At 33.1% G+C, this 12,795-nt stretch overlaps 1 protein-coding gene across 1 annotated transcript in view; it reads left to right on the forward strand.

Moving 5' to 3' along the window:
- The first annotated feature begins 3,757 nt into the window (after positions 1–3,757).
- Positions 3,758–12,795, forward strand: part of LOC118195842 (uncharacterized) — a 50,950-nt gene continuing 41,912 nt past the window's right edge. Inside the window, exon 1 of the mRNA XM_035367175.2 lies at positions 3,758–3,951. Coding sequence (XP_035223066.1) covers positions 3,894–3,951 — 58 coding nt within the window. The 5' untranslated portion in view covers positions 3,758–3,893. The remainder of the gene's footprint in view (positions 3,952–12,795) is intronic.

A 12,795-nucleotide genomic window follows, 5' to 3' on the forward strand; every position in this document is an offset into this window, starting at 1 on the left:
ATCGAAAGCGCGCCATAGTAGTCAAAAGTGGGGTACGCCGTCTTCTGTTTGCCAGGTGAAATTAGTCGATATTTCCGTGACATCAAAAATTAAAAAAGTGGGGTAGAGTTTGACGCGATTTTAATTGAAGCCTACTGTAGTCTTTTAAACATTTCTGGCTTAAGCGCAGCTCCAACGCGCCGGACAAACCTTCAAAATCTAGCCTTTTGTTTTCGGGAGGAATCTGAAGGATATCCGCTGCGTCTGCTCTCAGAGAAGCGTCGAGATGACAGGCCTTAACTTGGGGATCCCATCCATTTGCTTCCGCCACTATAGAAAACTGTGTCTTATATACTTGCCAGGAGGTCTTCCCATCGTATGTGGGTAGCTTCAGAAAGGGACGAGTAGGCATGGGTAGAAATTTAAAGCCATCCGAATTGCTCCCAGCCATCGCTACGAATTTCTTTAAATTGTCAACTTCTTTAGCAACTGCAGAAACCCTGCCATCGATTTGTTGTTCGATATGTTCTTGGTCGACAGAAACTTTTTCTTCAAACTGTTGTTTGATTCTCTGTTCGACGGCTGTGACTCCTCCTTCAATTCGTTGCTGCACAGCAGAAACTCTTCCTTCGATTCGTTGCTCCACAGTAGAAACTCTCTCTTCTATCTGTTCTTTTAAAGAAGAATCTCTTTCTTCAATTTCTCCAGCTTTATTTTCAACAGCGTCTATTCTGCCTTCCACAGTCTCAGATTTGCTTTCTATTATGCAGGTAATCTTTCTTTAACATTTAGTTGGCTACCTTCCATCTCTACTTTAACGGATTCTTGGCGCAATATCATCTCTTTTTGACCAGCGTCCATCTTTGCTTTGACTACGTTCATTTCTACTTTAACGGACACTTGTCCCGCTTCATTTCTTCTTTAAAAGAGTTGACGGCCCCTTCCGCCTTTTCTTGGAATGCAGCAAATGCCTGAATCAGTTGCCTGAATTATTCATATATCGCTCTTGTAACTGGCATTCAAAACCCTATACCTGACACCAAATGTGTCGCGTGCGTACGAGTTCGTAATGAAATGAATGCACAAGTCCGATGAAAAGTAAATAAAATTTATTCTTATCCCAAGAATAAATGCAAAATGCTTAAATTTCCTTAGAGATATTCTTACAGTATCGCAATATCTTACAGTAATTGTATTTCAAACTATTAATGCGTTAACAGAGCTTAATTCAAAACAGAGAAATCTAATCCGATTTCACCGCGAATTCGCTACAATCATTAACAGCAATAAGTCAACAACTGAACTGAGATGTTTCCTCCAGCTGTTTACAGCTTTTTAACCACGCAGGAGAAACCTTTCGTATTTTCTCAGTTTTTCTAGATTAATAATAGAGTACAATTACGAGATATCTATTTATTAAACGCGCGTGCTCCTTTATTTTTAATTTTTCCGGCGCAGCTTTCTCTTCAACTAAGTCTCTTGCTGCATTGCACGATAATACAAAACAATTTTAATCAATTCTATTTAAAAATAGCTAAATCAATATCAAAACCGTAACATTATTTTTGTATTTTTATAATTATTAACAATTATTGTCAGAGGTTTATGTTACCTTGGTAATTTAACGGTACTGACTATTCTGTATATTGATATTAAATATTGTCATTATTGCATTCTGAATTTTGTCTTACTGTCATGTTGAATATGCAATGATTTATGCATATGTGATCTCGTGAATTCCAGTTAAATGACACATTTTAGGTAGGACTTTGTGAATGCGAGCAGAGTTATAGTGATACAATAGCAGAGTGATGCAGTGATATTGAACTGAACTTGACACCCCCCCTTTTTTTCGCCGCCGCTAGTGCGGACCTCACTCTCTTTCATCCGCCTCCCACACTCCTTTCACCCTTCTCTTTCTCCCCCACCCGATCTTTATCAGAAGTCGAGTAAAAAGATGTTTCTACATCTTGACACTCGAGAATAAAATACGATCTGTGTGTGTGTGTGATATTGTGATACAGGTGTACATGAAAAATGAAACTTAGATTCTGACTGTAAGATTCAAAAACAAAAACAAACACCACTACTACTACTAAGAACATATAGTGAATTAGCTTCAGAAAGCAGTGCGTCCTTTTACTCTGCATCTGGAAATGACTATTAGTGAAACAAAATGAGTAATGGACAAAATGAGACGAAAGTATAAGTCAAGTGGCCACCATCAGTCGACGAATAAGGTCAGTTTCTGGTGGAAGGTCCAAATCAGTGAACTGAAGAGTCTAGTATGAGTAAAATATGTTAAGAATGGAGAATGTCATATGCATATTTGTGTTTTTCTCTGGTAAATGGAAAGCATCTAAGAGAGTTGATGCAGTTGTTAGGATGAATGAGAACTGAATAAAAGAAATTTTTTTCAAGTTGTTTAGTATAGTTTTGAATAGTGTCTACTTTGAGATCACGGTGGATATACGAATTTGGAACGCGTTGATAGTCTCTCTAAGTGCTTTGTTTTGAAGAATTTGGATCTGTTGAAGGTGAGTTATGGCAGCGTAACCCCGGACAGGAATTAGCATAGAGTAATGCTCGTCGAAATATAGATTTACATAAGAGGAATTTTTATGAAGCGGCCATATGACTTCTGGCAAGAAGTGGGTGCATAGTTACAAGCGTGATATTAATTTTTTTCACAGTGTCCCTGAAATGTTTCTGAAAAGTTATTTTTTTATCTGGAATGACTCCTATATATTTGACTTCTTCAACCCAGTAAATTTCTTCTTCAAACAGAAGATGTCTTGGTGATGTGAAATTTGTTTGCCCTTTACGAAACATTATTGCTTTTGATTTTTCAGTATTTACTGAAATCCTCCAAAGAATGAGCCAATTTTCTAGATGATTGAGGTAATGCTGAAGAAGGAGCTGGACAACTGTAACTGTAGAAGCTTGGATCATAATTGCAGTGACCCTTGGGGCCAAGGAGCCTTGCTTGGGGCACTCCAGCGAAAATGTTTTTTGCGGTAGAAACAGTATTGCCAGTTTTCACTGCAGATAATTCTTTCTTGGATATAGGAAGCAATAAGTCTAATACAATGATCGGAGAAGTTCAACTTGCTAAATTTGTATATAAGTCCCGTTGCCATATCCTATCAAAAGCTTTTGCAATAAACAAACACCAAGTAATCGAAGTTCGCCAACTGCGGTCATCGGCGCGGAGGCGCCAGTAAAGAATTTCGCCCAAAAGTGGGGAAGAGGGAAGAAGTGTTCATGCGGCGTGTCAACAAATTATTTTGCCGGTGTTTAAATATGTGAAAAATTATTTATTATGATTAATGTATGAGTAAATAAAATTGTGCTATTGGAAGCTAGCATCTTCAATGTATCATGCTTTAGTTGCCTTTATTTTACTGGTTATTCAGCTTGCTACAATATGCTGGAACGAAATCAGCGAAACTGAAAGTGTGCCTTAAAGAATAGTTGTTCAAAATACAAAGTAAGCATCATTACATGCCAAGCCTTACTGCAATGAACAAACATAAAATATTAATTAATTATAACCCTTAACCTTGCACAGATGAATAGTAATATTTTATAAATATATATAAGATTGTAATCGAATGTATAATGTTGGTAAGGCACCAAAATCTGTTAAACTGCTTAGAGCTTCTAAAAGTCTTAAAACGGTCCTGCATACATATATATCTGCAAGGTTCCCTTCTCCAAGCTTTGACTACTGTCGTCAGTAGCACAGTGTCTGGATTATTTAGGGCTATTTAAATAGTAACACTTAGCAGATACACAATGGCAACTAGGAATGACAAGTGCTCTAACCGTTGTCTGCAGGTGAATTTTGTATTAAAATTGATTAAAAGGTTTTTCTGGATCACAGAAAACGAATAACATTTCCTATAAATTTGATGCTGATATGGCTGAACTCAATCCTTGTACTTAATTCATGTTTGCCAGTTATTAGAGGTATGTATCTCGCAGTGCTGTCTGTAAGCGTTTAGTTCTTTTATTTTGTTTACTGTATGAATGACAACTTGTTTATATGATTCGATGTAAGTTTTTCCGTCAGTGTTTTAATAACTGTATTTTAAGTTTATATAGTTGATTTCACAGTGTTATAATTGTTTAGAGCACTATATGGATGTGTAAAATGCATGTACTGTTAAAATTCGTTTGACTTTTTATAACGACAATTTGAGTTTTACTGTAGTTTACAAATATATTAATTTTATTTGAAGTTTTTCTAATTTCTTTTTCTCTCGGGAAGCAGTGTTTATTGAAAAAGATCATTGCGATAGAAGGAATCGTATAAGATTTTAGATTTATTTTTTAGTTATTAAAATTGACCCTATTTAAGAATGGGCTAGTTTTAAAAATCTTGTACTAAACGCAAAACGTTTAAAAACTGAGTATTAGTAGTTCATGCATTAAATCACTTGAAAATTCTTTTCTAAATGATTTGTGTTGTAAAAAAAATTAATATATGAAGTATATCGTTCCTTTTAATATTAAAATATACAGGGTGATTCTAAATTGGTTTTACAAATTAAGAGGGGTGATAGTACTCATCCAGATGAGCAATAATTACCATAGAACATAGGGTCGCTTTCCACTCTGAGAGGTAGAAAAGAGGAATATTAGAATTCCAACCTGAACGTATAACAGTGTTGGAAGAGCGAATGAACAAGACCAAAAGTTGCGCAATCAGTTTGATGAAAAACTCACGGAGAGGTCACAAAGTGGATAAAACCGAAAACTTGGCGTTCAAGTGTTAATTCGAGCCCAGACTTTGATGGCTAACCCTCAAATGCACATCATTGGTTTGCAAGGTTTCAACCTCGCAAACGATTGCAACAAGTTAATCAAGGGCTGAATATTATCAACTAACTCCAACTTCCGCTGTATGCCGAGATTAGAATGAAATGTTCATGCTGTGTTTTGGCTGTCAGAACTTCGTGTCCCATAGAGGGGCACTTCAAGTAGGATGAGCACAGCACAGTAAGTCCAGAACAGGAGAGAAGATGGCGAAGGGGGAAAAACTGCTACCTTGATAGTATCAAACCTACCTTGAATTGGAGTTAGTTGATAATATTCAGCCCTTGATTAGATAATTAATGTCTTGCAATTGGTATGAATCTGTTAAAATCTGGTCTTGAATTCATTGATAATATTCAGCCCTTGATTAGATAATTAACTTCTTGCAATTGGTATGAATCTGTTAAAATCTGGACACCATCAAAGTCTGGGCTCCAATTAACACTCAAATGCCAAGTTTTCGGTTTTATCCACTTTGTTCACTCTCTGTGAGTTTTTCATTAAACTGATTGTGAAACTTTTGATTTTGTTCATTTACTCTCCCAACACTGTTGTAAGTTCAGGTTGGAATTATAATATTCCTCTTTTCTGCCTCTTAGAGTGGAATGGGACCGTATGACTTATGGTATTTATTGCTCATCTGAATGAGTATTATTTCCCTTCTTAATTTGTAAAAACAATTTAGAATCACCCAGTATATTAAACTTCTGGTTGTTTCAAAACTGCATTTTAAGATTCCATATGGAAATCTTTTATAGAGCGTGCATTTAATTATAACTATTTCTTAAGATTCAGGTGGTTTCTGCTATCATTTTCAATTGCAGAATATTTACTGGCAGTTTAAAATGATAATGTAAGTGGTTACTTTGTCATCCAGTAATGTTAGTTATGAAGTATGTAAATGTTAAAACTACATTTTATAGAGTTTTAGGTTATATGGGAAGTACCTTATCTAATATTGTATAGTTTAAGATTTTCCAAGGGTTTTTCTTAAATAAAAAAGAAATTAGAAGTTTGCACAACTGTCGTTTGTTTGAAAATTTTTGTACAGCTCATGATTTAGTTGCAGAAATAAATGAGCTGTGCTTTCTTTGCCTGAAATATCAGTAACAGAAATCAAAGTGAAAAGAAATATTTACAAAAATCTGTTGCTGATGAATGTGATAATTTTGTAATTTTAAAATATATAATTATTATATTGTGTATTGTCTTAATGCTCGGTAACAGTGCTTTCCAAATAGGGCAAAACGTAGAATCAGAATAGTATTTGTGCTTTAAAATAGAGTAAGGCATTTTATTTAAAGTTAACACTAAAAAAGATGGATTTTATAAATTTTTAATATTCATGTTGATGTGCTTTTTTAAAATCTTTTATTAATGTTTTATGATTTTTCTAAAGCTGATAGTCTTGTACACATTATGTAATTAGTTTTGATGGAGATACACAAAAGAATTCTTTTCCAGGGTTCATACGGTCCTTAAGAGTCCTTAAATTTTTTGCAATTGATTTTTGGTCCTTAAAAGTCCTTAATTTTGGCCAAAATCAGCAGAAGGTCCTTAATTTTAATCATCTGAAATTTCTGTCTGTTTTTATGACTGCCATTTTCAGTGTGAATTAGCATTTTGGAGGAATATTTTTGGCGATTCACTGACATATATGGTTATCTTTTGAATGGGTTCATGAGTTATAATTTGTTTCTATTTCTAATAAAAATGATGGGATACTAGAGTTTCTAAGCAAGAAGTGAAACATAAGCATTTTGAAATTCCTTTTTTCTAATAAAGAACTCTTAAACAACTTTTCGCTTTTGGAGATGTGAATTCTTTTATTAAACAGCTCTAAATTTGGCGACTTGTCAACATTTTGGCGATTTTAGGATCAATTTCTATAGAAAATTTTTAATTCCGAGATCTGACAATTTTTTGACCAGTTTTTTTAAGCATCATAACATTGATAAATTTCATTAAAATAATGGTAATAATATTGAAATTATATATAAAAAATAACATTAACACTTACTGTGGTCACAAGATAAAATAAAACATTCTATTTTTCATTGTCGTATTATAAAGTTTCATTTTGGCAACTTATACAATATTATGAATCTGATAAATAAGGCACATTGCTATAAAGCATAATTTACGAAACAGCTCTTAGCAAGAGCAAAATTAGCTATGCAATTAATTAAAAATGTTTTCTTTTTAATTTTTTCATAGTAAGCGTTTTTAACATGGAATTGTTTCGGAATATTCAAAATTCTCAGAATATGCAACAGTTTTCTCTGTAAAATTAATTTTACACTTTTTCCCACCTTCTTTTTTTTCAAAATATTTCGGACTTTTTGCTGTTACAGAATTGGTAGAGATAATTTTTCTTTAGTATTTTAGACATTGTAGCTTGAAAAGTTTAGAAGGGTTTGAAGTCAAGATTTATGGACCCACGATTCTAGAAGATTCGAGAAATATGTGATAAAATGAAAAATGTCTCCATGATATCAACATGTAATGGATGTATTTTACAGAAAGTTTGCGATGAATTTCTTACCTTTTGGAGAACCTCTGGAAAAACAATGAAATAATAATATTTAAATGTTTTACTCCTGATACTAGAATCTCTTTCTTAACATGTTTATCTTCCCTTTATTTTCTCTACCTTTCACTAGACTCAAGCATAAAAAATATCAAAAATGCTTCTAATCTTATCACTGGGCAGGCATTATAGAAAGAGATTTTTTTATTAATAAAGAAATTGAAAACTTACAATTGAAAGATTCATCTGATATGCCTTAAATCATCATACACAGAGCTGGCACTAGGCATTTTCCCACCTGATGCAATCTCTGTGGATCCTAAATTCTAAACATTTTGCTATTTCTAGATTTTGTTATTCGGTGTGTCACTAAATTCTAAAAATTCTGCCACACCAGCTTTGTAACCGGGCTTTACCATATATGTTTCATATTTCTTCTGAATGTTCATATTACTAAAGAAATAGAATTAGTCACTTTTTCTATACATTCTAAATGCATTTAGTGTTTTTTAGAATAACAGAAATAATTAGATCCAAAAATTCTAAAATGAAAAAGAACCATGTTGAAGAAAGAAACTGAATACATAAAGAAAGTTACTCCTCAAAGATATGTGCAGTTATTATTATGTAACATACCCAATTGTTTATAATTTCAGCCTTTCAGTTTATGATTCAGTTGGGAGTTTGGGACTATTTAACTTTTACCAGATCAAGTAAACCCTCATAGGTACCTTGTGGAGATATTGACAAGTTAGGAAATAAGCACGCGGAAACTAGCAAGAGCATTGGTTTGCATCTTGAGACAACTCTCTAATTGTTAGAAAAGATGATTAAACAGAAGGAAATAGATATAAACTAGCCAAAATGTTTGGAAAGGTTTCAAATTAAAATGAAGGATAAATATTTTGTTGAGTGTTGTTACAAAACATAAATGTTTTGTAGCTTTTAACGTGTATCCTAATATCGTTTAAGAATCAGTGTCATAAATTACATGTATTTTTTACTGTGAAATTTTATTAGATTTTGATTTTAATAGGCTTTCTTTAACAAGTATTGTTAAAAAATAAAATTTAATAGCAGCCATGTAAATCCATTATGACTAAGGTTATCTAATTACCTAATTTAATTATTTATAACTAACTTCTTACCCTTAAAAGTTATCTCTACGTATTAAAGCGAGTTATTGCCTTTCATTAACACTTACTGTGGTCACAAGATAAAACACAAAAGTTTAAAATTCAAGTAAAACTTATTCTTTGCGTCTAGTGAAACTTAAAAATAATACAAAACAACTTATCATCTGTGGTACTTTAATCGCTTATTGGAACATTAAAGTATATTAACTGGGCTACAATCCCTTGGAACTCTACACAAAGCTATAACACTAACTGCATCAAACAGAGAAACAGAGCCTGACTAAGTTTCAACACTTGCCAACTGTGTCTACATCAGACCTTTCAGGTTTGTTCTAATGATCAGGTCTCTCTCTAGACAAGCAGCAGCAGTGGCAACATTCAGTCTTTTGTTATGAATCATGCTGATTATGATCTTACTTCTCATTTTAACCTATACCGTTTGACATAAAATCTACCTGCTATTTACTAAACCTCTAGACTGACTAAGTATGTAACAAAATGAGACATAAAAAAATCAACATAAAGCTAACTATTAGTAAAACGTAAGTAAATGTCATCTTCTTTCAAATATGTCCAAATATTATAAGTGTAAAATGTTTAATCCTACTTGATAAATTGTATAAAGTTTATTTTATTCTCAAACTTATTAATCATTATGTTAATTAATTCATGTTTAGTAATAATGCATACTACTCAGGGATCTATTTTATTTTTAGGATGGTATTACAAAAGTGAAATTCAGGCATAGAATAGTATTTTTAATTGAATTTATTCAGTTCCCATTTGCTCGTAGGTCCTTAATTTTTTCATTAATGGTCCTTAAAAGTCCTTAAAAGTACTTAATTTCTGTGTGCAGAAATGTGTACGAACCCTGTTTTCATTTCTTTAATGACTGAAAACCTGATTACTTGATTAAGAAAAAGTTTTCTTTTCTTTCCTCCGTTTTTATGTGCATGATTATACCATGCAATATTTGCAGTAAATTTTGAGAAGTGTATGTTTTTTTTTAATGCTACTGGTAAAAAGCTGTGGTTGTTTAAAAAATTATATGTATTTTCATTAAATAATAATTATTGAGGTACTTACATATTAGTGCAACAACCTTGGTGATTTTTTACAGAAGAAAGAGGTGATTTGATGAATTTTCAGATTGCAGTTTATATTGGATATGGTTACCCAAGGAACTGTTATGTGCATGCCTGCCAGAGTTATGGACTTCTAAAAATTTGGCTACTTTTAATAAGATGGTTTCAATAATATTCAAGTACCATTATTGATATATTTTTAATCATAGAGAAGAAGCTAGATTGTAAAGTTAGTTATTGAAATAAATAACAGTAAAATAATACTTTATTTTACATGACTGTTTCATGGGTTGGTCACTAACATTTTATTGTAAGCATGATATGATGATTTTCATGCTTCCAGCTAAACTAAGTTGTATAAACACCTTTTGACATTGGGGAAATATGAGAGAATTGAACTGTCTACATCATCAACTAGTTTTCCCTTCAAATCACTTAAACAGTATTTGAAATCCCATAATGTTTTTATTATATCTTTTTACTTTTTATTAGGCAATAAAGTATAATAGATTTTAGTTTGTTTAGTAATAAAATAAATAATATAATGTATAAAATTATGAATTTTTAACTCCAAGAAAAAGAAAGAATGCTTAAAATTTCATATTATAAGCATAAATTTGATAGAAAAATCATTGAATGTAAAATCTACCAAGTTGTTTTTTATTTCAACCACTTTGAAAGAAAGTGATTAAAGGTGGCAAGATTGTGAATAGTAATGAATAATGCATTCCCCTGTGTACACATTAGATGGAAATAAGTGACATCTTAGAAAGTTTTAGCTTCAAGTGTCTTTCTCTTTGAGTTTATCTTTAGCGGACGTGAATATATTTTTTTTAATGTAGCTATTGATCAGAATGAAATTTTAAAGGTACACTGAGGCGCAATCTATAACCACACGTATAATGTATGTACTTTCGTGCCCATAAGGGAGTGTTTTTTGAAAAATAATCAGAACTTTTGGTGGTGTTATCTTTATCTACTTCCTTTTTCATTTCTCTGACAAGCTTAAGTAAATTTAAATCATCATCAAAAAAAGAAAGTTTATATGTAGGTTTATCTCCCCTTAAACAGTTCTCAGGAACATTTCTCCTCCAGTTCTTTGGCGTGGTTTATAAAATAATAAAATATAAAGCAAGTATTAATCCTGATACTTTAATCAGCCTTTGCATTTAAAATGAAACCAGAATATTTATATTTCAAAACTACATTCTCAAGTTTCCTTAAATATTGCTATTTTTAAGAGCAAATGTCTAATAGAAACTTTTGAAGATTTAAGAAGTCTGCTGTGTATGTATGTGTATATATATATATATATATATTCTTACGAAATGTACAGGCGCAGTGGGATGGCTTCCCCGCAAAGCAGTTTTAGGGTTGCCATAAAATAGCAAGGAGAGCAGGATTGCCACATTTGGTGACAAAATTGGTAATATACATGGACGGTTTAACCCAGAATGTTCTCGAACACAGGCCGAAAGCTATATAAACCTTGTTGGTTTGCAGTCAGTCAGTGTGTGTCTCTCATCGAGTGAGTGTATCTCATCTAGCGAGTCAATCCCTGCGGAAGCGATCACGTTGACAGCCGGCCAGCGAGTGCCGAGTGGGTCTTCGAGTGCACCAAAAGAGTCTCATAGAGTATCGCGGTTAATGCATTGTCGAGAGAGCGTGTTGAGCTCCGGAAACGACTGAACCGAGAGTCAGGAGCTGCGCTCTGTTTGTCGTCGAGTGCATCGCGAGTTGTAGCGTGGAGAGTCTCGAGAGTATGTGGAGTTCTGAGAACGGCCAAGCAGAGTCAGGTGCTTTGCAGGAAGCTGTCTCCACTGTGATAGCCTGATAACCTGAAGGCTGTGTCGCTGATCGTGTCAGCGTGTTTATAGTAGTTCATCGACGACTGTAAAACATGTTTTGGAGCTGTCCTGACAATACTGGCTAATAAAGTGTGTTTCAATACTTCATCAAGTGTTGTCGTTATTCACTCCAAATCTATGAACCCCGTACGAACGTAAAGGAAGAAAATAATGTAACAACTGGTGTCAGAGAAGAGTAAAAAGACGTAACAATATATATGTAATGAAAGCACACCATATTTGAATAACCGATTATAACTAACTTTTAAAATGATGAATTTGCAGATACTACTTTACAAGAATCCAACTGAGGAATAAATGTTCCATTGAGGTTAGTAGCACATAATCCAATCTTGTATGACTAAAAAAATGTAATAAAAGCGCAATTTTGGAAGCACTGATGTAAGATCACTGAGATGTAGAAGCGTAACAATGTTGTTTAGCATAGATACTTGATGCTTAGAGCATCCATCCATTTCAAAGAAGCAGCAGTTGAGCCAAATTAAATTCCATATTTATTTAAATTCACATTTGTGGCCATATTACTTGTTACTCCTATTGTGCCTATTTCCAGAACATTTACAATCTTGATACTATGTCGATTGAAGTTATCATAGAAGCACATAGATGATTGCAGCAGCGTCTTGCCAGGATAAAAACCTAAATGAAAAAAGAGAGTGTTGCAGTAGTAATGCAGAGGAAGAAGGGGGGAGTCAAAATGTTTTGGTTTGCAATTACTTTGATTGGGCAAGAGATATCTGCATTAAGCGTTACACAAGATTGCATGATTTAAATGGCACAATTTAGACTTATGATGCTATTTCTAAGAGAGAGAGATAGATGAAGTCCCTAAATTAAATAAAAAAATAAAAGAGGTTATGGCCAGTTAAATTTAGAAGTTTGCTTTCATATTTTTTTATCTTACATATCTATATGTGTGTGTGCCTAAAATCAACAGTTTTTTTAAAACTTATTTTATAACTGCATAGTATTTCCATTTTAATTATTATTTATATATAAGTTTTTAGTGATGAAATTGCATCTTTTGAGTACAGGAGAGATAAAAACTTTGCTAAAAGTATATTTTAGGGTACCCCTTGGCAAAACGTGGCGATTTTTGGCGGTACATGGATACCAAGTTTGTGCAATTCTCTGACTAATTATCTTGGCTTGCATAATGGTGATTTTTGTGCCAAAAATCGCCGCTACACAAAGCCAAAATAACAAGACAAAGTATTGCACAAACTCGGTATCCATGTACACGTCGACCTATTTCCACTTTAAAAAAAAACAAGAATTGCACAAACTTGCATTGTGCACTCCCTTCACTTTGTCCATGTACACATCGATATATTTTCACTTAAAAAGTCAAAGGAACACCCAGTTCTACAATACAG

The sequence above is a fragment of the Stegodyphus dumicola genome, chromosome X2 (genome assembly GCF_044657685.1).
Source record: "Stegodyphus dumicola isolate Sdum_Otavi_A_Nest chromosome X2, ASM4465768v1".
NCBI classification, from domain to species: domain Eukaryota; kingdom Metazoa; phylum Arthropoda; class Arachnida; order Araneae; family Eresidae; genus Stegodyphus; species Stegodyphus dumicola.